Source organism: Manis javanica, chromosome 15 (assembly GCF_040802235.1).
Source record: "Manis javanica isolate MJ-LG chromosome 15, MJ_LKY, whole genome shotgun sequence".
NCBI lineage: Eukaryota > Metazoa > Chordata > Mammalia > Pholidota > Manidae > Manis > Manis javanica.
The window spans coordinates 25,513,922-25,541,547 of record NC_133170.1 but is presented as its reverse complement, the minus strand read 5'-3'; the positions used below and the strand labels follow the sequence as shown (position 1 = coordinate 25,541,547).

General features: G+C 41.6%; 1 protein-coding gene across 1 annotated transcript in view; it reads right to left on the bottom strand.

Moving 5' to 3' along the window:
- LPCAT3 (lysophosphatidylcholine acyltransferase 3) overlaps window positions 1-27,626 on the bottom strand; it is a 32,544-nt gene extending 4,918 nt beyond the window's left edge. The window contains exons 1-3 of the mRNA XM_017642022.3: window positions 27,371-27,626; window positions 878-985; window positions 240-346 (exon numbers count right to left, since the gene is read on the bottom strand). Of these exons, the coding sequence (XP_017497511.3) occupies window positions 240-346; window positions 878-985; window positions 27,371-27,521 (366 nt within the window). The 5' untranslated portion in view covers window positions 27,522-27,626. The remainder of the gene's footprint in view (window positions 1-239; window positions 347-877; window positions 986-27,370) is intronic.

Below are 27,626 nucleotides of genomic sequence, written 5' to 3'. Positions count from 1 at the left end.
CAGTCCTATGCAGAGGATTAGCTGGCGCCTTCCTTGAGGCAGGTGAAGTGTTACCACTGAGACCTGCAGATGAAAGTCCGGGGGCCTGTGAAAAGTGACCTACCCACAGTCACACTGCTAGTTGTGGGAGAGGCGAGAAAAAAATGGGATCACCCGGTTCACTGCCCTCTCCGCACCGCTGCCCCCTACTCCCAGCTGCTGTCAGCTATGACCTGAGCTGCCGAGGGCAAGGCGGTTACCATCTGGAAGAAAAAGGTGGTGAGGACGGCAGTGATGGTGCGGCCCATTAGTCGAAGGATGAGGAACTGAAGCACAATACATAGCAGGGAGTGGTAGAGCTGGTTTCCTGGATGCAGAGAAGAGAGAAAATAGCAAATTTTAGCTAGGTTTTGTTTTTTTGTTTTGTTTTTGTTTTTTGCATTCCCACCCTTCCTGAGACTTCTAAGCACAAAGAGAACATATAAAGAAAAAACTTTGGTATTAGGATATTTTTTTCAAAATGGCCTCATGTTTTGGAGGAAGGGTGGAAGTTAATTGGATAAATATAAGGGATTGTCAGGGAGATACTGTATTTCTGAATGTTTGTGCAAAGGGCTGCTCCTGCAGCGACTGCTTCAGTCTGTCACCCCGTAACAGCCACAGCAGGGAGAAAATGATGCCTCTCTGCTGATGGGGTCTGGCAACGGCAACCACTCTCAAAATGTTTTTCCCGGGAGACAAATGTACATGAAGGGCAAAGTTAAGCTATGTTCCTGTCCCTATAGCCCCTGTCTTTGCAAGCAAAGCATGGGAACCTCCCTGGGCATTACATTCTCTCCAGGAAATTTTGCTCAAGTCTGTCCCTTCCCCGTGCCGCTGCTAACCTCAGTTCACTCACCAAAGTTAAAATAAGCAATTGAGAGGCCTGTGAAGGTGTGGAAGAGATGGATGAGGTAGCTGTCCTTGTAGAAAAGGTAATGCCGATAAAACAGAGCCAAGGGGTATCCTAGAGGGGGAGAGATCAGAGGAGGGTTACTGGTACCTGGTGTCCTTCCAGTTTAGGTTTGGAAGTTCATCTGGCATGAAACCCAGCCTAGCGAGGAAAAACATACCTTACGTGGATGTCAACACAGAGGATGCTAACAGTATCTCTAAGAGTCAAAGGTCTCTTTGTAAATACAAATTTAAAACTGAAGACATTTATTTTACATTGAGGCAAAACAAAACTGAATCCTAAGTCCCAAGGTTTCATTTGTAGCCTATTAAATATTGCTAAGAATTTTCTTGTGCTTTACTTAAATGATGTGAGGAATTGAGGGCACCCAACTATGCCCCAAAACCTTTATGAGCTATTATGATTTCATTGCCTGTCCTGCTAGCAGAGTATGATCAGTCAAATTATTAAGAAGATAAACATAAATTGACACCAGGCTACAGACTGGGATTGCTGACTGCATATAGTCATACAGCAGTTACAAAATACATGTAGATACTCCTTACACACTGAGATCTGGGAATCAACCAATTTATAAATCCATTTTGGTATTCTGGAACAATGTCTTCTAAAGCCATGATTCATGGTATGCTCTCGGGGCCAGGAGTGGTCTACAAGGGGATCTCCTGATGGGCTATGAAGTGATTGTGCTTGGCCAAGGGTTTCTTGCTGAATTAAAAAGGGCTGATAAACTTTGGTATTTCTAAACTAAAATTAGTGTGCTCCCTGGTTTTACTAAGGACTCACATTTGGTGTTCTCTCAAGAGTCTGGCTCTTGTGCTTGGCGACATGCCCCCTGCAGTAGTGCACATGTGGAAAACTGGAATCCCTACTGTGTTTGTAAGGATTTTACCTATCCTGTCATTGCATAATTAGTGCTCCTGGTCATGGTTTAAGGTTGCTGCATTTCTTGCTCTTGAATTTGTTTTTTTAATTTTTTATTAAAGTATGATTGATATATACTCTTATGAAGGTTTCACATGAAAAAACAATGTGGTTACTACATTTACCCATATTATCAAGTCCCCACCCATACCCCAGTGGAGTCACTGTCCATCAGTGCATTCTTGCTCTTAAATTTTAAGTAACAGTTAACTGGCAATTTAGTCGTGAGTTTGGTTAACTCTGCAATGTTCAGAAGAATGTCATACACAAAGGAAGTGTTCAGTTATTTATTAAGTGAATAAATAAATGGATAATCATGTTATACAGCAGTTTATATCCTTCTAGTCTTTTTTCCCATCTTTTTTATTAATATGATCACAGACCGTGTACTTATTACATAATCTAGTATTTTCACACAACAGTGTATATTAACCATTCGATCTTCTTGGTGCCAGGATTGGCTATTCTCTTTGATTGCGTTTCTCACCATGGACTAGGCTTGTCATCAAACTTAAAGCTTCATTCAAGTAGTTAATTTTATAGCACTCCTGTGGATTACTCTTTCATCCATTCAACAAGTATTTATTAAATGCCTACTATGTGCTAGGTATTGTTTATAGAACATATAATGAGGAAGGAGGTGGCATATAAAGGTGGCAAATAATCTCTGGCTAGCTGAGATAAAGCTGTATAGGATTATTAGCTCAAGGAAAAGCGAGACATCTATGAGCCAAGGAACAGGAGCAAGTCTCACATGCCTCACATGGGCAGGAACCTGGCAGGGACGGAACACCAGGTGAGCAGCAAGTATTGCTAAGAACCACAGCCAGGTACTAGAAAGTGTACAGAATGAGACCTGACTGCCTTAAGTCTTTTGCTTCTTATTTTTAATGTTTTAGGAATAGGGGTTGTGATATAATGAGTTATAAGAAATACAGATTTGGTCATTCATATATATATTTGATCTTTATCCAGTTCTGGAAACCACTGCAGAGCCTATAGGTGAAATGGGTATCTTGTCATGTTAATGACAGACTTTTGAGGGACTGGAGGCTCCATCAGGCAATGGCCAATAATTCAGTCAATCATGACTATGTAATGAAGCCCTCACAAAACCCATGAGAAGAGGTCTCTTGCTGTCTGCTCTGCTCTGCCTGCTCTGCTAGGCTGGATCCTGCTTCCTGGCCGGAGAGGGCTTCTATGCTTGGGGAGCCAGAACACCTCCACGTGCCACTGTGCCAGGCCCCAAGCTCCCCGAGGCTAGAAGCTCCTTTATTCAGGACCTTGCCCTGTGTCTCTGCTCATCTGGCTGTTAACTTGTGTCCTTTATTACACTGGTAAACAAGTGTTTTCCTCAGTAATGTGAGCCGTTCTAGCAAATTAATTGAACCTAAGGGGGAGGTTGTGGGAACCTCCAGTGTATAGCCTTTGGGTCAGAAGCACAGGTAATTGCCTGGGGCTTGTGACCAGCGTCTGGCTGTGGTGGGTGGAGGGCAGTCTTGTAGGACAGAGCTCTTTCTTTTTTTAAATTTTGTTATCAGTAATCTACAATTACATGCAGAACATTATGTTTACTAGGCTTCCCCCTTCACCAAGTTCCCCCCACAAACCCCATTACAGTCACTGTCCATCAGCGTAGTAAGATGCTGTAGAATCACTACTTATCTTCTCTGTGTTGCACAGCCCTCCCTGTGCCCCCCCCACGTTATACATGCTAATTGTAAGGCCCCCTTTCTTCTCCCCTTGCCCTTCTCCCTCCCTTCCCACCCATCCTCCCCAGTCCCTTTCCCTTTGGTAACTGTTAGTCCTTTCTTGGCTTCTGTGATTCTGCTGCTGTTTTGTTCCTTCAGTTTTCCTTTGTTCTTATACTCCACATATGAGTGAGATCATTTGGTACTTGTCTTTCTCCGCCTGGCTTATTTCACTAAGCATAATACCCTCTAGCTCCATCCATGTTGTTGCAAATGGTAGGATTTGTTTTCTTCTTATGGCTGAATAATATTCCATTGTTCATATGTACTACATCTTCTTTATCCATTTATCTACTGATGGACACTTAGGTTGCTTCCATTTCTTGGCTATTGTAAATAGTGCTGCAATAAACATAGGGGTGCATCTGTCTTTTTTAAACTGGGCTGCTGCATTCTTAGGGTAAATTCCCAGAAGTGGAATTCCTGGGTCAAATGGTATTTCTATTTTGAGCTTTTTGAGGAACCTCCATACTGCTTTCTACAATGGCTGAATTAATTTACATTCCTACCAGTAGTGTAGGAGGGTTCCCCTTTCTCCACAACCTCGCCAACATTTGTTGTTGTTTGTCTTTTGGATGGTGGCGATCCTTACTGGTGTGAGGTGATATCTCATTGTGGTTTTAATTATTTGCATTTCTCTCATGACTAGTGATGTAGAGCATCTTTTCATGTGTCTGTTGGCCATCTGAATTTCTTCTTTGGAGAACTGTCTGTTCAGCTCCTCTGCCCATTAGGTGTGCTGCCTCCGGGTAGATAACATCAGAATTGAGTTGAGCTCTGTAACATCCTGCTGGTGCTTGAGAATTGCCTGGTGTCAGTATGTGTGGGAAAACCCCCTCCCACACACTTACACACATTGGAATTGGGCCCAGGAACCCGAATGGAGTTACAATACTATTAATGCTGCATATAATATTGTTATTGTTATACATGCATGTAGGGGAAAAATACACCATTGCGTTTGGTGTTGGAAGAGTGGGAATCACATTTGATGTCAGAGATGTGGCAGGGTATACAAATGAAGAGAAATAATAAATAGAGTAGATCTTCATTATCTAGAATGCTGAGAAATAAGTTCTGGATGGTTAAGAGCTTCTCTCTTTAAGCACTAAAACCCTTAACCATTTGAAATGCTTGAAATTAAGAAACAGAACATGCATCACTCTGCCTCCTTAAGGTGAATATAATTTTAACATTTCCTTGGTGAGCTGGGTCATGATTATTCTAGAGTAAAGTCAAGACGGCTTTAGGATGTGTGGAGGTGTATAAAATGGTTTGGTCTGACCCTAATTGGGCCCATACCATCCTGTATTCTTGAGTTCTTGTGTTTGTTTCTTAGAGCTTTTATGTCCTCTTCTTTGCTATTCAGGGATCAACAATCACTTCTTGAGTGTTCAGGTGCCTGCCAAGAATAGTTCCTTTCCCTGCTTTTAACTTACTGCAGGCCTTAGAAACCATAAGTTTGTTTTAAAGGTGTGTTAAAAAAAGATGAGAATGAGGGCCTTGGGGGCTTTCCTTATAGTCTTAGTGATCATAGCCCTGCTGACAGGTGCCCTGGCTGCTCAAGGCCCTTTCTGCTCTCTCCTATTTTCAGGCGGCATCTGGGGGAGTGGAGGTTGTCATTCCACACAGGTGGGTGAAGTATTAATGCACATTGCTAAACACATGATAAGAAGATGGAGCAGTTGGCTGAAAAACAGAAAGAATGCAGCAGGCAGATTACCAGGCACATTAAGATTATACAACAGTGAACAGCAAAGCCTGGAATGAAGCCGCAAAGGGAAGAAGGAACTGTGCCGGCAGAGTTGCTGTGACAACCGGGGCTGAATTTGAGTGTGTAAACACCAACCTTGCTCTTGGCTGCTGCTCAGCTCAGCAGGCTTTGGAGAAGGTCTGCCCTGTCACCCTTTCAGAGATGTGCCATCTTTTGGAATGTATTCTCCTACAAGCTGTTCCTGAATCTTATGTTTTTATGGGGGCTTTTTTTGGACTGTGAGCACAGGGCAGTGAAGAACGTAGTGACTGCTGGTGCCACCTGGTACTCCTGCCTTGACTCGTGCTGAGGCCCCAGCAGCCTTGCCCACCAACGCTTTTGCACCGCCACTGCAAATGTCAACAGTGAAAAAGGGAACCAGTATCTTAGCATTACTATGGAAATAATGCTGAGGTTCTCAGGGACCCATCCCTCTGTGAAGTGCTGACACATGGAATCATGTTTTGGTTTAATCTTCCTTCTTATAATGCCCAAATCCTACATACTTTTCTTCCCCCTAGTTTCTACCACTGGCCTATTTTCATTTTTCTTTTAAAAGTTTCTCTTTCATTGATTTTGAGATACAGTCTCCCTGTTTTTTTTCCTCTTAAGATACAATTCACATACTATAAAATTCACCATTTTGAAGTATAGAGTTCAGTGGTTTCCAGTATATTCACAAGGTTGTACAACCATCCTGCTATTGAATTCCAAAATGTTCTCATCCCCCCCAACCAAGGGAACCCCACACTTGTTGACAGTCGCTCTCCATTCACCCTAGACCCTGCTATCACCGGCTTATTCTGTCTCAGTGGAGTTGCCTATTTTGTGTATTTCATATAAGTGGAATCATACCATACATGGCCTTTCGTATCTGGCTTATTTCACTTAACATGCTTTCAAGGTTCATTGATGTTACAGCATTTCTCAGTGCTTCATTCTTTTTTTATGGTTGATTAATATTCCTTTGTACAGATAGACCCCATTTTGCTTATCCATTCATCGGTTGATGGACATTTGGGTGGTTTCTGCTTTTTGGGTATTATGAACATTCATGTACAAGTTTTTGTGAGAACATGTTCTCAGTTCTCTTAGGGTATACACTTAGGAGTGGCTCTCATGGTTCTCCACCCTCTAACCCAGCACTTCCCAGCCAGTTTTTAAAGAAATTTCCCACCTGTTGCGACCCAATACTTTTGTAAAGTACAAATTCACAGGCTTGGATGATGTGGCACTGTCAAACTGCTACTGAAGTTCCTAAATGTTTACTCTGTCTGTGCTTACTTTGGCAAAGGGTGGGGCCAACTGCAATTTGAACAGATCATACCAATCTGTCTCTTTTGCTGAAGGCTTTTTTTCTGGCTCCTAAGTATGGCTGACCTCTAGGATTCAGTCTTGGCCCTCTACTGTTCTGGCTACATTGTCTCTTTGCAAACTCCGTTGACTTAATAGATGTACTTAATAGGATATTTATGCCAAAGACAAAGTGACGTCTTTATCCCTAATTTCTCAAGTTGCAGTCCCACACTTCCTACTTCCTGGCTGGAAATATTCTGTTTGGTATTTCATACCATCTCAAACCATGAAACTAAAATACGACTTCCCCCCTACATCGGCCTTCTCTTGGCTTCTTTTTTTTTTTTTTGAGAGGGCATCTCTCATATTTATTGATCAAATGGTTGTTAACAACAATAAAATTCAGTATAGGGGGGGTCAACGCTCAATGTACAATCATTAATCCATCTCAAGCCTAATTCTCGTCAGTCTCCAATCTTCTGAAGCATAACGAACAAGTTCTTACATGGTGAACGAATTCTTACATAGTGAATAAATTCTTAGATGGTGAACAGTACAAGGGCATTCATCACAGAAACTTTCGGTTTTGATCATGCATTATGACCTATAAACAATCAGGTCAAATATGAATATTCATTTGATTTTTGTACTTGATTTATATGTTGATCCCACATTTCTTCTATTATTATTATTATTTTTATTTTTAATAAAATGCTGAAGTGGTAGGTAGATGCAAGATAAAGGTAGAAAACATAGTTTAGTGCTCTAAGAGGGCAAATGTAGATGATCAGATGATCAGGTGTGTGCCTATGGACTAAGTATTAATCCAGGCTAGACAAGGGCAGCAAGACATCCACGGATGCAGAAGATTTCTCTCAAAGCAGGGGGGATGAGGTTCTGAGCCTCACCTCTGTTGATCCCCAAATTCTCACCTGATGGCCCCCCTGCGACTGTGCCTGTCTTAGGTTGTTCCTCCCTTGAGGAATCTTACCCGTCTCTGGCTAACCAGTCATCTTCCGGGGCCATACAGGGAAATGTAAAGTTGGTAAGTGAGAGAGAAGCCATATTGTTTGCAAAGGTTAGCTTTTTACTTCTTTGCAGATTTATGCCCTGTGGCTTCTATGCCCAGCACTTGTCTCGAGGTATCTTCACCACCTGGAGGAATTATGATACTCGGTAATTTCGATATGAGGCACAAATTCTATTTAAGGGTTGTAATTAGGAAGGAAGAAGAAAAGCTATAGATGTAGCATATGGAAGAAAACATGGGAGGATTGATTATTTCTTTGACATATCTTCTTGTAGAGTACCTTAAGTATGTATAGGTTTTAAACTACTAACTAATTTGCACACACATATTTACATAATAGGAATACGGTGACATAAACAAAGCAAATCTATAATTACCATCCATCTCCAGTGAAGCCAAGAAAACCATTTAGGCACCCTAGGCATTTGTGAAAATTTATCTATGATATGATGGATATTGTCCAACTGTACTTGAACCATCAGACAAATTAAAGCAGCCCACTTCTGGGATCTGTTCACATCCCATATGTTCTTTTAACCCTAGATAGTCTATAGTCATAAGATTTTGGAGTGCTACAACTTGCACCCCTCCCAACTCCTGGTTGAGTTCCAACAGTACAGATCCGGTCAAATTCGTTGTCTCACTGTATGCACATGTCTTGGCTTCTTTTTTAACTAATGGCGTTACTACTCTCCAGGCCACACAACCACATGCAAAAGCCTCATGGTGTCCTCGCCTCTTCCCTTTTCTTGGTTCCCTGTATCTAGTCACCAAATCCTGTTGATTCCTCCTTTTTAGTGTCTCTTAGGTTCATGGCCATTTCCCTTTTCTTCCTGAGCCTCACTGGCAGTTAAGGCCCTCAAGCACTCACCCTTAAACTCCTGCAGTGACCTCCGACCTGACCTCCTGCAGCTTCCTACTTCCAGCAATCCTACACCAGTGCTCTTCTTCAACTCCTGCTCAGAAACTATCAATGATTCCCAACTGACTACCCAACAGAGTTCTAGTCCCGAAGCCTAAGATTCAAAGCCTATCTTCCAAACTACATTTCTAGTTAAAGCTTCCATTTCCCTGGTTCAGCTGAAATGGATCTGCTAGTTTTTGCCCAAATATCTTGTGTCTTGTGTCTCTAGCCCTTAACTTAGTTCATGCCAATCCCTTTGCATGGAATACTTTCTCCATCCACCCCTCCAGCAAGTGAAATCCTAACCATTCTTGAAAACCCAGTTCAAGCTGTATGGGAATCTAAGGCCATCTCCAACCACAGTGATATCTGGGGTAGCAGGGACTCATGCCTTAAACCCATGGCACTTAGGACTAAACACTCGTTTGGCAAATCATTTTACACTACAACATGCCACTCCTTACATTTTTGTTTTGTATTAAAATTTTTGTATGTTCACCATCTCTTTTCCTAAAGGCCTCCTATGTCTTCGGCTCTCCCGTAGCATACTATCCTGTATTTTTTGACTGACTGACCAACAGTAATTGACACTTCATAACTGTTTGATCTTGGGTGTCAGTTTTCTCATCTGTAAAAATAGTACCTGCATCAGGGAGTTGCAGTGAGGACTAAAGGAGATAATGCGTATAAGGTAGCACAGTGCTAACATTCGGTAAGTGGTCACAAAGTTATATACACACATAAAAGAGGAAGGAAAGCAGGCCTTATCTGAGAAATTCTGGGGCAAGTAGGTATCAGAATTTCTTAATCAAATTTTGTTTCCTGGGATAGTCAGATGACTAAGGGATTTCCCTTCTATCTGCATTTCAGAAGAAAAGCCATAGCATATTTGTTTTATAAGGATACTGATTATGGCTTGTCAAGAGCACTTTTTCTAAAATGCAGTGTACTGTTAAATTAAGGCCCTGGATGGTTAGAAGAACACAGACTTTATAGAGTTAAGGCCAATCTCAGCTTGAATCCCTGTTCTGCTACCTACCAGCTGTCACCGGAGGCTGGCTGATTAACTCAGTTTTTGTTTTTGTGTTTTTTTTGGGTCTTCAGTTTCATCAGTGAAAGTATTATCTAGTTTAGGATTCATGCATTAGGCCTGGCACATAGGAGATGCTCAATAAATATGAGATTGCTTCACCTCTGCTTTAACAGTGAAGTGCTCAGCGATCTCATCCAGTCACATGGCTTTAAATACCATCCATGTGCTAATGTTTCCAAATTTTCATCTCTAGCCTAGACCTCTCCACTGAACACCTGTATAGCTTACACAACACCTCCAGTAGACACAATCCTAATGGGTATATTTCATTTAAAAGGTTGAAAATGAACTGCTGACAAACCTCCCTCCCTAAGCCTGCTCCTCCCTAGCCTTCTCCATTTCAGCAAATAGAGACTTACCCCTCTGTTCACTCAAGACTGAAACCCTGTAACCTTGCCATCATTCTTGATCTCCCTCCCTCCCACCCTCAGCCCAGTCAGTCAGCAAATGCTGTCTGCTCCACCTTTACAATAAGCCCAGAATCTGACTACTTCTTCCCCTGGTCCAAGTCAACACATCTGGCCTGTATTACTGTAGTGGCCTCCTGACTAATCGCGCCACTCCTGCTCTGGCCTCCCTTCAGGCTGCCCTTAACACAGCATCGGGGGGAGGGATTCTATTATAACCCAAGTTGGATCAGCGCTATTCCTCAGTTCAAAGCCCTTGTAAAGTAAAAGCCACAACCCAATGGGAACACATACGATCTGTCCCCCCCACTGACTCGGCTCTTGTCCTCTGTCCCCACTGCTCTGCCCCAGCCACAGAGCTCTCCCTTCCTGGAACACCAGACGGCTCCAGCTGAAGTTTTCACATTGGTAGGCTCCTTGCCTGGAATGCTCTTTCCACAGACAAGCTCATGTCCTTCCTGCACTTCAGGTCTCTCCTAAGATGTCACCTTACAGGGGAGGATTTCCCCGACCATTGTAACTGAAACTGCACACACTTCCCCCTCATCAGTCCCCAGCACGCACTTTCTGCTCTCCTCTGCTTTATTTTTCTCTCAGCACTTACTACTCTTTCACATATTGTATATTTTACTTATTTATCAGTCTTTGAAAGCAGGCATTTTCTGGGTCTGTATTTTCCCCTGCTGTACCCCAATGCCTAGTATAGCTCCTGGTAGAAAAAAGGTCTCAAAAATATTTGTTGAATGGATGAAATAATGCAAGAATGAATGAACAAATATGCTGTTCTCTAAGCAGTCAGTTAAGATATTCATTAAATATCCATTATGTGGTCAGCATTGCATTAGGCAAGAAGGGGAATACGGCAGGATTCTAAGAGATGCTTTTGAACTCTTAAGGAGCTAATTAGATAGAAAACTGTCAAATGATGATGTTCTGTAAGTGCTAACTGCATGGATGTTATATGAGGTTAGAGAAGAGAGAAGTTAAAAATGCCCAGAGTAGTCAGCATGAGCGGAGAAGAGATGAGCAGAGGGCACTCCAAGGGAAGAGAATACGGCAGCAAAGACAGTTCGGTAGGAAAGAACACGGAAGAGTCCCTTCCGCAGACTGACTGACTACAAATGGCGAAGACTGTAACAGAAAGGACAGGAAGCACTGGAAAAGTAGGCAAAACATGAAACTGATATCATAGGAAGAAAATCAATAGGATTGACTGCATTGTGGTGGATGATGGTAAAGGACAGGTTACAGGTTAAAAGTGGTTAAATCGCTGTGATGGTCTTCAAACTGTTTTGCTGTTATAGCCCTTAAAAGAAAGAGTTCTGAGAAACTATATATCCCCTCTCACATTTTTAAGTTGCCATCTAACATTTATAAGTTCAAACAATAGCAAATGAGGAGTGTTCTTTAAATGTACACTGAAGATGTGCTTTAAGTACATATGGAAAATGTGTGCCATGAATCCAAATAGCAAACAAAAGCTAGATCAGACTTACCCTCTGTCAACAGAGGTCTAACTTCACTTTTTAATTCAAATAAACATGTTACCAATTTTAATAATTCTCCCTCATGACAACCATCTTATTTCTGAAATGGATAGAAAGGTAGAGGGTTGCCCTGGGTTTGCTACCCAGGTCAAACAAGGGGCTACTCCTTTTTACTTTACTCTCCTGGGAAATTCTCATCCCCTGCCACAAACCGCCAGGCCTTTTTTTCCTTTTTTAGGCCAGTGAAGGATGACTGCAAGAGAACTGGAAGGGAGGGGCATCAGAGCAGATAGTCTCAGGCAAATCAAGTTTAGAACACAGTATATACGGAAGTTGAAAACGTGGACATTGATTCCCTTATCCATACCCATGTATCCCCTGGGGAGTCTCTGTGTACCACTGACCTCAAGATTCCATGTCTCGGAGGTTAGAAAGAAGGTGGTGCCACTGACAGAGACACAGAGATCGGAGGAGAGAGCTGGCTCCCGTGGTGGTGGTGCTGGAGACAGCTGAAGCCAGGGGAAAAGATAAGCTGTCCCGGGACAGATCCCAAGAGGGCAGGCCAAGGGCTCAGTCGCGGAAAACGCCTGTATTTAAGGGAGTGCAAGCAAAAGAAACTGAGATAAAACAAAAATAGGGAGGTAAATCAAGATTGTATGTGAGAAAGGAAGACGACTGTTTCGGTAGAAAGGAGTTTAATAACATCAAAGGTCATGAGCCTAAGGAGGGTGAGCAACAGGAAATAGCATGGAGTTTCACAACGAAGTCATTAGTAACTGAAGCGGCTACCGTGATAGATATGGAGATACCCACATATCCCAGGGATGAGACCGACCCTGAAGGGAGGGAGCGCATAAAGCCGAAATGTAGGCTGGATGTGAAGACTATTGCTGAAGAGGTTTGGCAATAAATGACTACTGGCTGGAGAGGTGGCCACTGAGTGCAGTGAAAAATATCTAAGACAGGGAAGTTCTATCCACATGTTTTATGGAAGAAGAAAAGGACACTATCAGTACCACAGGAAGGAAGACTTCCCTTTAGAAAGGGGAAGCCTGGCCTTCCTCTGAGACTAGAGGGCAAGGCCAAGAGACCAGCATAGAAACCAAATGAGGGGATTCACAAAAGAACCTTAATCTCAGTGAAGACTCCTGCGTGATGGGGTCATCCCTTGGAAAGAGTGGCTGTGAAGGAGAAGCAGAGAGACTGGGGGCTGTGGGAAAACACCCCATGCAGGGGACCAACCGGAGACGGTTCTCTCTGAGGAAAGGTTACCAAAAACAGAAGCGGGCAATTCCTTGGCTACGGAACATTCTTCTTTCTTTAGAAGCTGGTATTTTAGGAACATGGCAGAGAGCTCTGACTTCTGATTTGAAACATCACTGCCAGTTTACAAGTATCATTGTGTAAACATGAGCTGCTCAAACTGGGGCAAGTGACAGAAGCTGCAAAATGAAGGTGGTGCACCCACTCTTCTAGAAGTTTTGCACAAATTTCAAGCAATTTAACTGGAAAGTAACTCAGTTATATTGAAACAAATAAATTACACAGAATGGAATACAAAATTGCCCTGTATTTTAAAGACACAATGTGAGAGATCTCAATGATATTTGTCTTTTAACAGCTGCTTTCTGCTAACTACCCCTGAGAGTTGCCCCATTTATTCAGTTTTCTACTGTGATTTTCGTTAAACCACCCATGGGAAAACTTAAGAAGCTCTGCTTGAAATCCATACTTTTATCCTTTCCTCCAGATTCAGAGGAAGGTGGCTTCTCTTTACATGTCTCCTCCTTCCCTTTGGTTCCAACCCGTACCAGTGTTACTTGAGAAATTTATTTATGATCTCCCTTGCTGGCTTCTTCGTTTTCTTCTCAATAAAAACAATAACAATGATATTATCATCAATACTGGCAACTGACCTTTACTGAGCACTTACCACATGTCATGCATTGAATTAAGCACTTTACACACATTACCTTACTTAATCCTCATAACCATCATATGAGGTAAATATTATTATTATTGTCTTCACTGTCTGGCTAGGCAAACAAAGCAAAGCAGTTATCTGACTTGTCTGTGCTGATTAGCTAATTATTGATGAAGCCAGATTCTCACCCATTGGTCTTACCTCTAAGTCCATGACTGGGCCACTATGCCCTGATCTCCTCTAGTTCAAACACAGGCTCCAAGTTCTTCCTTCCAGCCCTCCCTGCCCAGCCCCATCCCTTTGCAGCTGCTTCTAGCTACTGTTCAATTCTACTCTTCCTTGCAGTCAGTCCCCTGGAATCATGGTCTAACTCATCACCCCTATTTCCTGTCCACCCACTTCTTCCTTAGCTTTCAGTAATGTGGTAAATGTCTCCACAGCCCAGGCCACCTCCCTGAACCTCACCATCACCTCTTGTAAGATGGTCAATGGGCTCCTTAAAGTAAAGTGAATGACTCTTCTCAAACTCAAAATTTATACTTATAGCTGGAGATAAAGGGATGGGAGATGGAAAATATCAAAAGAAGGCTACATCTGTCACTGCTCTTAGGATTCTTTAATGACAAGATTGTTGCAACTCTGAAATTTCTAGTAAAAGATGTGGTTGGAAAAACCTGTCTCATCCTTACCTTGCACCCTCTTCTACAGAGCCCTCTGTAGCTCGGCCGAGTCATATGCTGAGTGGTTATTTGTAGGATATGACCTACGAATGACCTTATTCGTAGCATGAAGAAACCTTAGAAATCACTGACTCCAAACCCTTCGGGAGATGGATAAGAAACTAAGGCCCAAAGGGGATAACTGGAATGCCCAAGGTTACCACAGCACAACCCAAACAGAATCCACACCACTGGATTTCCATTTTGATATTCTTGCCATGTGCCTTGACACTTGGCAGTGACCTGCCAGCGAATCACTAATAACCAGCAGTGTGTACTTCAAGCGACAGCTGTATTCTCTGACTTCTCTTAAGTCTATACTCAAGCACCTGTTTATAGATACCTGCACCCCCATGTTTGTTTGCTTATCTTCCTATCTAAAAACATTTAAAAACTTCATTTTAATGCTAAAGTGAGATGTTCTCCCATACTTTCTTTGTTAACCGAATTCCTGGGGACTCCCAGTGGCTACCCTCACACCATGCAGGAAAAACACAGCAGTTCATTTCTGAGTTATCTCTAGCAGAGGATTTCAAACATTTTGATAACAGTGGTAAGGACTCAAAGGAAACGGGACAAGTGATCAACATGTCCTGGGAATAAAATAGAGGGGTCACTTGAAAGGTAAACTAGTAGATGGCTGTTCCTTGTGAGGAAGAAAGAGCCTTGTTATAAAAGTTAAAATTAGTTTTTTAGTTGTTTAAACCAAGGAACCTAAACTGAAACTGCCTCAAAGTCCTACCAAAAGTAATTCTTTAATTGCTCCATTTAAGCCAAGTGCTCTTTGGAATCAACGCCTTCTTAGGCTTTGTGCTAGTGACTGATATGCACACACACATCGGCCAACTGTGAAACTGAAAAGTTATGCTACAACAAAAGACTGTGAGGTCACCAGTCCCCTTTTTTGACATGCCACAGGAAATCAGACACTCATAGATTCTCACTAGCTTCTTCACCCAGGAAAAACTCATCCTTCAGTAGTGAGCTCTCAGGAGTATTTCAAGTCTGATCAGTCAGATGGCAAAGCGGCGTCAGGGAAATTATCCTTGTTTTATCATCTGAATCATAGTATTTTTCTATACTACTTCCTATTTGTTCAAATGGTCACATATCAGATAAATTTTTTTCCTAAAGATTATTCTACAAAGGCTTATAAACCGAAAGAATATTAAAGCTAAGAGATGCTGTTAGCTGGTTTTTCTTCCTTATAGTAGAAAAAGGACAACAGATGTTCAGACTGACTTTGAGGCACTTTAAGACACGGATATACTTTTACTAGCAAAGATGAATCACATTCCTGTTGCCTGTATTCAGTGTACTTTGTGACATTTTATTCCTTGTAAATTAGTAAACCATGGGTGTGGCAACTTCTGGCTAGATTATATGATCTGCTAGAATACCCCTGACTCAGCAACCAAGAGCAATCTAGTTTAGAAATTCAGTTCTGCAGCTTCTGCAAATAACTTAGATTCTTTCCACCTCAACTTCATTATCTGTGAAATAGGCAAATACCAGATATCCTGCAGGCTGTTCTGCAGATTAAAAGAGAAATATTTGTAAAAGAATCATACACGTGCCTTCTTGAGACTCAAAATATTTACATATGGGCAAATATTTTATATAAGCACATCTATAACTTCTTAAAATTTGAGTATTCTTTTAACTGGTTTGGAGATATAAAATCTCGGGCTCAAACCTCTAACTTAGGGGTGGGAAATTTTGGCCTTTGCCCCCCTCAATCTGATTTAACTAAATTAAGCCTATAGCAAGTTTCAAAAATAAGCTTATGAATTACACCCAGAACTCCCAGGAAGAAGCCTATTTGCCTCGAGCTAGTAAAGCTTTGGTTCCAACGTTCTTTGTGTGCAGAGGCCCCTTTTACGGCCCTGGGGAGAGGGGTGGGAGTGGAGGTGGGAGCTAGTAATGTGTCCACGTGGTCATATATTTTTGTGAAACTTAAGATATTTTTATATTCTTCTTCTTAAAGAGGGTCCTAAGATTATGGAATAAGCTTCAGGTCCCACAAATCCTGGATTATTAAAAAAAAAAAATCAACTACCACAACAAAACTAGGCAAATGCCAGAAAACTGCTACTCCCCAAATTCTGTGGGCATATGGCTTCACCTATTATGTTCTTCCAAATTAACAGGCATAGTCCCAGAATAAGGTCCGGTGGAGGTTTGGTGTGTGCGTGGGTGTTAGGCATTCATGTTGGTGGCGTCTCTGGGGAGGGGTAAGGCCGAGAAGGCTACAACAGGAGTGTGACAGGGAGCCAGGGAGAGCCGGCTGGGACGCGGGAGGCAAGGGGTGGTATTTCAGAAGCAAATTTTGAAGAGAAGGGGTAGTAAGACTGTCAGTCTGGACTTAGGGGAGATACTGCCGGCCCTATTTGTGTGAGGGGAGCATCCTAGAGAATAGAGTCCCTCTTCCTTGGCTATTAACATTTTTACACACAGTAGCTTAAATGTGGCTTACATCAAAGGAGACCACAGGAGGCAAGGAGGGAGGGCAGCCAGAAATAGGGCAGGCATGCAGGGAGGGTGCGGCTGCAGGGGCAGAAGGGGGAGTTGAAAGTGTTTCATATGCTAAAGCTATGGATTTCTGTTTAAAGCCTGGGAGAGGAAAGGTCTGTTGCAATCAACTAGCACAGATGTTTATCACCTGGGTGAATAGGCCCATTAGAGGACCAGTGAAAGTCCGCAATAGCCCCCAGCTCCACTAACTCTGCTCTCTGACTCAGAGGCCCCTCTGCTTGCTTCTTACCTTCTTTCCTGCCCTGTTGTTTCCACCTCTTCTCTCCCTTTTAGAGACCTGAAGTGTTTTATCCCCCATTTTTAATGCTCTTTAGATTTTACACTTTATGGTTCTCTTTAAAAAAATGTCTAACTGGTGTGTGCTAACCTGTTTTTTTTCCCTTTTAATTTATGGCACTGGTTTTCAGTGGAGAAATGGTTCTTTGCTTCAGTTGTGACCTGACCCGACCTAGGGTTGCCCAGTCACAATGCCAAGTGACTAATTAACTAGCTGCTCTTCCTCTAACCCTCCCAAATGCTTGTTAGGATAATTTCTCTCTTGTGTTTAGAAAAATAAATACAAAAGAGGTAGGTGAGTCTTTCACTCAGCTGGTATTTCAGCAAATGAAACAATGAAGTCTTTCTTACCCAGCTAAGATTCTAACAGGAGAAAACAACACAATCATACCCTGTAACTGTCCTTTAGAATTTGAGTAGGTGTAATTGTTAGTTTCTCTCTACCTCCGTGATCATACAGTCCCTCTTCTTTTTTTAGTGTAGACCTCAGTGAATATTAGTGTATTCACAATGTTGTGCAACCATCTCCAGTAGTGCCAAAACACTTCCACGACCCTAACAAGAAACTTCATACCACTAGTGTCACTCCCAAGTCAACCGTTCTCTCATCCCCCAGCAACCACCAATCTACTTTCTGTCTTCATGGATTTGCTTATACTTGGCATTTCCTATCAATGGAATCATACAACATGTGGCCATTTGTGTTTGGTTTCTTTCACTTAACATAGTGTTCTCAGAGTTCATCCATGTTGTAGCAGGTATTGATATTTCATTCCTTTTTATGGCTGAATAATATTCCAGTGTAAGAATAGAACATTTTGTTATTCATTCATCAGCTGGTAGACAATTAGGCTGTTTCCACTTTTGGCTAGTATAATAATGCCATGAACATTTGTAAACAAGTGTTGTGTGAACACAGGCTTTCAATTCTTTTGAGTATGTAACTAGGAGTGGAATTGCTGGGTCATACTGTAACTGTTTAACTTTGCGAAACTGCCAAACTGTTTTTCACAATGGCTGCAACATTTTGCATTCCCACAAGTAATGCATGAGGATTCCAATTTCTTCACATCCTCACCAACCACTTGTTTACTCCATTTTTGTTTTTGGGGGGGATTATAGAAATGCTAGTGGTTAAAGTGGTATGTGACTTTGGTTTTAATTCTTATCTTTCCATGTGCTTATTGGCCATTTGTATGTCTTCTTTAGACAAATGTCTGTTCATATCCTTTGTCCATTTTTAAATTGAATTGTCTTTTTATTGTTGAGTTATAAAAATTCTTGATATATTCTGGATACTAAACATTTGTAAGACACATGATTTACAAATATTTTCTCATTCTGTGGGATATCATCTTTTCAGTTTCTTGATAGTATCCTTTGATGCACAGAAGTTTTAAATTTTGATGAGGTCCAATTTATCCCTGGCCACCTGAGTTGGAAATGACCTACTACTTTCTATATTGTGTCTCAATATTACTTAAAGATTTAGGAAGAATTAAAAAAAATATTTAAGAATTACATATTTCAGAATATAAAAAAATACATACATTAAAACAGGAGGGTGACTTGAAGAAATTTGGAGCTTCTGGAGAGATGATGACCTGCGTAACCATAATTACTCTGTTAGGCTTTTAATGTAAATAATATAAGTCCATGCTATCTAGGAGTTCCTATATATAATATATTTTTAATTACTTTCCTTTATTAAATTATACAATTAAATAGTCATTGAAACTAAATGGCACTAATGGACTGAAAGTGAAAACCTTTCCCCATTCTTCAGGCCTTGTTTAAAGAGGCATACATTTGTTACTGTTATTTTTTTCCTAATACGTATCTCCATAGTTCTAAACATTGTGATTTTATTGGGCTTTTTACTTACCAAATTCAGACATTATAAATGTCCTGTTATGGTATAGATGGGCTTATCTGACCTACACATATCCCTCATGCAATTCTTCTTCCCTTTTTCTAGGAGTTTCTACATTTCACTTTTGTTTCCTACTCTTTAAAAAGAGCCAATGAAGAATTAAAAAGTGGGGTCAGATTATCCTTTAGCTAAGGAAAGAGGATTTCTAGTATCCCTTATGGATCAATATTTTTAGTCACGGTCCCAGTACCTTAACTGTAATCAATCTTTTCCACTTTTATCTGAGGTATATGCTATAGAAGCCTTAAGAGGCACTATTCTAGTTGGCCTCTGCTTACTGGCTTGCAAACAAAAGTTCTATATTTATGGACAGTAATCCAGGGTGGTGTCTAAGTCCATCTGAGTTCAGAATTGCTTTCACAACAGAAATTGGAAACCTCAAGAGCTATATGCCACCTACCTCATCTATATGGATGTGACGTCTCATTAAAGCACCCACAAATATAGTGGTCAGTACTTTAACCTCCTGGGATTTCATAGCCTCCTCAGATTTACATACAATATTTGCACATGAATCATCTATTTTTCTTTTAGTGAATTTTTAATTGTCTGTAAAATTACTATCTCAACCATTTATAATTTTTTTTGTAGCAGATAAGACTATGTATGGTTTTCTTATGAAGGTGTCATAGCAACATGAATACTTGGTACTGAAAGCACCTTTAATTGCCAAAAGCTTTTCATTTTTAATTTAAATTTAGCTTACAGTTAAATGCAGTATTTAAATAGTCTACTTGATGACTTCATGTGAGTTAAGAACAAAATCTGGGTCTGACCATTTTTGGCCTGATCTTCTACACATTTTCTGACAAATTGTCCCTACAGTTAGAATGCAATGACATTTCTATCAAAAGCCTCTATTACTAACAATTATGGTACATATGGTTCTTAGAATCCTTCATTCAAGGTGTCCAGAACTTTATGAATCTCACTTATCTGCAGAGCCACCGCTTGAATGGGGAGGAACTTAGATTTAAAAGTCAATCCCTTTTAAGCCCAAAGAAAATTCTTAGCCAGAGCTTACTTAACTTTATTTTTAGAGGCTTACATCTTGTTTTGAAAATAGGAAGAAAAAAAGATGCATATAACATTTTTTGGGCTACAGAAATTACAGATTCACTTTGAAGGTCTCTGAGAAGCTACTATTGCTTTACTAAGAGAACTCCAAGTGGGCCGTAGATCCCCTGGCCGGGAGACAACGTACACACACACACAACGTACACACACACACACAACGTCACACACACACACACACACACACACACACACACACACACACACACACACACACACACACCACTCTACCTTAAAAACTCTATGCTTGAGAAGGACAGTTTGCTTAGAACAGCTTTCCCTGGCAGCTGTAACTAGGGCACCTAATTTTTGTTAAAGCTATATGCCAATTTTTTAATTGTATTAAGAAACATGAGATCAATTAGAATGCTATATTACTCAAAATGGTTGGTACAAGATAGAAAAGGAAAGATGGAACTATAAGTCCAACAACCATATGGAAAAAATTCCTCTATGTTTAACCTTCTCATCAAAAGTGTGAGACAGTATGGATAATGATAGTTATGATAATGCAGATGATAATGATAAACTATCACTATTATTTGTAATGTCATTAATAATGATTCAATAGTCATACTTGAAGAACAAGAGATGTTAGCAAATGGGGAAAACTAAGCCATAAAGAAAATCTGAGAGCATTTTGTTTATTCCAAAAGTCATAGTCTACATTTCAGAGTTTACATTACTATTGGGACATCAACTATTACAGCACAGATACTTGAAGAAATACACCAAAAACCAGTGATCTTCAAACTTCAGGGTAATGACTATAATCTGGAGGGCTTAAAATACAGATCACTGGGCCCCATCTCAGAGGTTCTCATTCAGTAGGTCTGGGGTCAACCTGAGAATGTGCATTTCTAACAAGTTCCTAGGATGCAATCAAGACAGGAGATGCGAGGAGATGCTGGTGTTGCTAGTTCAAGGACCACAGTCTGAGTCTCCTTGGAAAGGACGGAGATAAATATTAAGGGAAGGGAGAGAACAGTTATGTAAAACTCCCTTGCGTCAGGCTTGGTCAAGTGTTTACAGTTTAGTCCTCACAGCATCCCAGTGAGGAATGCTTCTCAAACTTTTCCAGAGCAGAAGAAAATGAATGCATCTGGACCAAGGGTAAGCAGTTCTCTAGAAACCAGAATGTCTTTGATGACTGTATTATTTTAAACAATTCATGTAAATTTTGCATTTGGTTTCAAAATACTGTTGCTTGTGATGAGTTAAGATACAATTTCACAAATTATTTATCAGATAATCTGCTTAACTTTTAACCTCAGTCCCTTGGTGAGAATGGCCTTTGGCACCATGAGGAAATGCATGACTTGAAGGTTCATCAGTCTGTGGTCAAACAGCTAGAACATATTCAATCCCAAATTTGCATCCAGGCCTGCGGGGCTCTGAAGACAGTGCACACCCTACCTCCTTCCTCGGCCATCCCACCCCATGCATCTCTACTACTCCTTTATGGAGCCTCTACTGTTCTAACCAAACTGGACTGCTTGCTGCACCTCGGATTTTTTCCACTTTTCCTGATCTCCACCTATATGCTCATTATTCTTTGCAGCTGGAAAGCTCCCCCATTTCATCTCTACCTGACTAGAATCTTCCATGGCCTTTAAGGTCCAGCTGATATGCCATTTCCTTTTTTAAGACCAAATCCCATATTTAAAAGGCTGTTGGACTGAACACCTCTGGTAAGTTTCGATGGCTGCCCAGACAGATTCAGTGTCAGTGGGTATGTAATTATTTTTGTTAAATTAGCTTGTGCATATAATCTTATGGACCCTAATTTATACATGCTTTTGCAAAGAAATGATTCTATTTGACATTAAAGGTATAATGGCTATAATGGCATTCAAAACATGAAGTTTTCTGCAATGTAAGACACTGAAATGTGGACATAAAATAGTTGGAAAAATAGGTTTAAATGAAATCCCCAAACAGGAAGCTTTAGATTATGATGAAATCTGTGGCTATGAATCAGAATAAAGTCTAAAAATGTAGAATATATCTAGACTTTTAGAATTGGAAGAGGCCTTGAAAGTCATTTAGGACAACCCCCTTATTTTATAACAGTAGAATTTTTGGACCCTGCTTTGTATTATGGTCAGAAGTTCCATCTGTGTGTGAATGGCGTTTAATTTCCATGCAGCTTAGCTTTGTTCTCTTTATATTGTCATCTTAGCGCTACCTAAAGGAAGCTTTTTGGATTTAGTTCTGAAGGGCCAGACTTGACTTTGGTCCAAAGGGAACTAAACTGCAAGAACTCCTTTGGTTTTAAAGATGCTAACTTTTAGTGATGCTAATTCTGAACCTCTGAGGAATGAAGCTTTACCCCCAAGTACAATTTTGGATCAGTCTAACAGCCGGCAAGCCACAGTCATGGCCAAGACTAGAGAACACTTATACCAAGCAGGTGGCCATTTGCTCCATTTGGCCAGCTCCTGCTTTGGACTCTGAGTGGTATCTCATATGCTGATTACATCCTGGTCTAACCATGCAGAGTGAAAGGAGAAAAGGATACCAAGGGCATTTAACTCCACCCCCACACTCATACTCTTCCCAATCCCAGGGTGGTAAAGTACAGGGACTCCAGAGTTGGGTAGAAATGGGTGTGACCTCAGATAAGTTGCTTAACCTTTGCAGGCTCCAGTGTCCTATCTGTGGAAGGGAGATGATAACAGTATTATAATTATCTTATGGGTAATTCTGGGTTTAGGCGGGGTACTATTGAGCACTTTGGGCAAGTCTGGTACTAGCAAATCCCTCATAATTGTTATCAGCAAGGGATAGCAACATTCATGTATTCAGTGTTCATGAATTAGATTCTCTTCTCTCTGTATAAGCTTTTCAATGGCATTTCATTCCCTCTCTGATTCAATTACAACACCAGTATCAACTCCTAAAACTGTATCTTTAGTCCAACTTCTTTCCTGAGTTCAAGACTAGGTTTCACACATCTGGAGATGTCTTGGACTCTAAAGCAAATCTAAAACTAGATTATTACCTGCACTGAACAGTATCTGACCCTCCTCTTGGCCTCTCTGCATCTGTGAAAGATTCCGTCACCTTTCCAGCTACCCAGGCAGAAGGGCTGAGTTTTTTTAAAACTATTTTTTTATCCTCCATTCAATCAGTTGCCAAGTCCTTCATTTATGCATTCACTTATTCCATAAGAATTTACTGAGCCTTTTCCATAAGCCAGGTACTGTGCTAAACTCTGGGTATGCTAGGTGGATAATATATGGGGCATACTGGGTAGTCTTCTGGTGAACAAAACATATATGGGTTTCTGCCCTCATCTGCAAATAAGTAATTGCAAATGGGGATATACACTTGAAAGGACATTTCAGTCAGTATGAGAAAATACAACAGGGGATGTCAGTTAAAATGAGAGTCAGGAAAGAACTTTCAGAGAAAGTGACAACTTGAACTGAGACCCCAAAGATGAAAAGGAGTCTGTCCAGTGAGTAAGGAGTGAACAGCATTCTAGGCAACGGGGCCAACAGGTACAAAGGCTCTGGGGTAGAAAAGGGCCTAATGCCTTTTCTGAGGAACTGAAAGAAGGCCATGTGGCTAAAAGGCTGTGCACCTGCTTGAGATAAGACTGGGCAGCAGGCAAGGGCTGACCAGCCTAGTGTGGAAGCCCCTGAAGGGTTCTGAGCAGGACAGGCACCAGACTGGACCACTCTGGCTACTTCTGGAGAATGGACTGGAGGGGCAAGAACAGAATTAGAGAGCAGTCAGAGGCTATTTGGGTGGTTTTGGTGACAGACGGTCACTGCCATGGTGGTGGATGTATCTGAGACAATTTCAAGGTAGTATTGATAGGACTTGGTGACTGGGATGTGGGGAGAGAGTGAAAGGGAGTGGACAAGGCTGTTTCTTTTGTTTCCGGCATGAGCTCCTGGGTAGATGGAAGTGTATAGAATCTACCTTTCAAAACATTCTGTGTTTCTGAAATATTTCACATGAGATCCCTACTTCCTCCTCTCAGAGCAACGACCTGGTCTTCGAGTCACTGTAATTACTTAGATCACTGTTCCTTCTCATTGGTTTCCCTTCCTCTCATCTTTGTCTACCTCAATCACCTGACACTGGATTATTTCCCTAATGCAACTCCATGCATACTATTGCCTTTTCCAGTATCTCCAATGGCTCCCTATCACCTTCTTAATTAAGTACAAGCTCCTCACCTTGGCTTTCAAGGCTCCACAACCTACCCTTCCAGTCTGATGTTCCACCATTTCTCTAGTTAAGTCCTGTTTTAGTCAAACTGGGGCTACCTACTGTTCCTTACGTGTCACCACACACTCCTACCTTAGTGCCTTTGCTCATGCTATTCCTGCTGCCTTAACATCTCAGCCTGTTGAAACCTTCTTCAACTTCCCAAGTTCACTAAAGGTCCAGTCTTGAAATCTCACAAAGCTTTGTAATGCTAATGGCACTCTGGTTTCTTCCTTTTACTGTGGCTATTCAAGTATTTATCTCATGCCCATTTCCTACCCCCACCCCAACCCCCCAGACAGACCAGATGCAATACCTTTGAGTGCATGGCCCTGTGACTCCCACTGCACCATGGCCTTTGCCCTTGCAGGGTCTCATCCATGGTGCTCAGCCCACAGTAGGTACATTTTGTTGTCTTTATTTGGAACAATTCATGTTATTAATTAGGCTAAGGAGTCATGAGACCCAAGTGCTATAGGGAAGATGTTTTCCAGTAGCGTTTGCCAGCACCAGGGCTCATAGCAAAATTCATCTTCCATCAAACTCCTTACGAGCACACACAAGACACAGACACACTCCTTTTAGTAGAGTCTTCTGGCTGGTCAAAAAACCCAAGGCAGCAGTCCTCATATGCTTACCTTCATATTAAAAATTACAGCCTCTAAGTCAGGATTTTTCAAACTACTTATAACCCATTAATGGGTCACAAAATCAATTTAGTGGGTTATAGTGTTAAAAATAAAGTGGAAAATAGCTAAACACACAGTCTATAGTAAGGATAAGTAATGTTTCCTGACACTTTGGTTTCAAATGCATATACACACGTGTGTACTGTGTCATGATGTCTACCTTATTCCATAAGAATTTATTGGGCCTTTTCCATGTAAAACATATTTCTTACCATGGATGCCAGTCAAAAAGGATGAAAAAACTAGTGCTTTAATGCTCTGCAGCACATCTCAAGATCAGCAAACAGAACTCAAGTAGGGAAAGCAAGATGTTAAAGAAGCAGTAATGAGACTATTTAATTAAGTTATCCACACTTTAAAATGTGGCCAATACACCTCGCTCTTCCCTTGCAGTGACTGCATTTAGGTACTTTCAATCCAAAGAATAATCTTGAATTGGTAGAAAGTCAATCAGAGGTCATTTTGGACTACAGGCCCTCTTGGTACCTCTGGCAAGGATTACCCCAAGAGAGCTGAGTTCCAGAACCAGGAACTCCATTGCTGAAAGGCTACTGGTTTCTAGGTTATAATATACAGAAGTGATTATGTTTGTAAGGGAAACGTATTTACAGCAAGAATGTACTCTTTCGTCCATGCACATGTCAAGTTTATCAATTTATGTTTGCATGTATGTATTTAACCCATACCTAGAAAATACAATCCTATGTATCCACAAGGAAGAAGAACTATGCCTGATACGAGGTCAAAGCCCCAAGTTGACCTAAAGATGAGAAATACCAAGTTACTGAAGGCAGTGGCACATGTGAGATAGAAAGGAGGGAGATGGGCAATGACAGAATGGGTAAGGGTGCTCAGGAGTGTGGTAGATGTTTTATAAGTAAGTGTTCATTACTTTGATGATTGGTGGTGGTGAGAGTAGGGGTTAGGACATGGAGAGAACTATTTCCTAGTCAGTTGTTATGTCCTACCACAGTACCTAGCTGTAGCCCAGCAGTACACAGGAGTATTTGATTATGTTAACACAGAAAGGACAGGTTCCACATACTAATTCTAGCCCCGGCTCCATTTAACATATTGCCCCTTATAATTTGTTGCTACTTGTGTTATATTCTCAATTCACAGTTGAGAAATCAGCAGTGAGTATCCTAACTAATGAATGTAAACACTCGTAATTGCCAATTACAATCCCAACAAATAAGTGGGTCAGAAACAAGGTTGAAGTAGAAGGAAGTTCAAAGCTGCTGTGGTGCAAAGAACCTTAGATTGGGGTGCTGATAAATCTGGGTTAGATCTGGGTGATGTTGAACAATTCACACAACCTAAAGTTCTTTCCACCTCTAAAATTTTACAGTTCTACCAGCGAAGGAAAAGGTGACCTTTATCTGTTAGAAGGAAGACATCTTGGTTTGAAACTTAATAGGCAAACAACAATGAGAATAGCTAGAGTTGTTTAAACATGAATTAATGCCTCTCCCATTATTTAGATCCCGTTAGCACCCTTAGGTGATATTGCATGTCAATTTTTCTACTGATTGCTGGATAAATTCCAAATTTCTTCCTGGCGTTTAAAGTGTTCCACATCTCCCCAACCTCATCTCAAACTTCCTATGTTCAGATTTCCAATTCTGTGCTCTTGTCCTGGTCCCGTTTGCTTAACTCTTCCCCACCTCTACTCTCCTAGCTCAAGTCCCATAACCTTCATAAAGCTTTCCAACTACTCAAATATTTATCTATCAGATCTTGACCTTTAAATTCCTACAGGACTTTATAGCAGTCTTTTTAAGGGGGCTGGGTGTCTATCCTGTTTCCCAAGTCCACTATTATTTTGATATTCCAGAGTAAATGACAGGTGGGTGGTCAAGGAAATAAAAAAGTGGTATGGTATAAGAAGAAAATATTAGAAATGGAATAGAAAGAGAACAAGGTGTAAATAAGATGGCAATGCACAATACGGAGCCTTCGAATATGTAAATCTGGAATACGGGGCTGAGCCGGCCCGCAGGGCTAATACCTAAGTGAGGGGGCCTAAAGCTACGGATGAGCGCGCATGTGTGAGGGTTGATAGTAATAGACAGCAGTACACACGGACAGAGAGTAGAACTCAAGAGTGAGACAAATAAGGACAGGTCGCGAGGGCACGGGGTAGACCGTGGCATGATGAGAGCGTGGTGGCGCCAAATGCGGGGCCAGAAGGGACAGCAGGGGGTCAAAGAGAAAGGTGAAGAGGTTCAGAGGACACAGCGCCCCCAGACTCGAGACAAAACTTGTCTTCCTCTCAATAGAGGGTTGGTTATGTTTCAGGATTCACATCCGTCCCCCACAAAACGGTCCCCAGCGGCTCCGGGAAGAGGGGGAAGTGATGTCCCCACTCCTCGGGGACTCCGCGAGGAGGTGGAGAGAGACAGGGGTGTCCTTACCCAGGAAGATGGAGATGATGAGCCGCAGCGCCTGTTCCGACGCGCCGAGGGACGCCGCCAACTTGTTAAGGCTCAGCTCCTCGAAACCCCACCGCAGCACCTTCGTCAGCTCCGCCACCGTCCCCAAGTCCCCCTCAGCTTCGGACGCCATCTTAGCTCCGGGCGTCCCCCAGGGACCCCGCAGCTCCGCGCGCCCCGAATGTGGGCACAACGCTGTGGCTTCACCCCCAATTCCGGCCGGGAGACCGCCCACAGA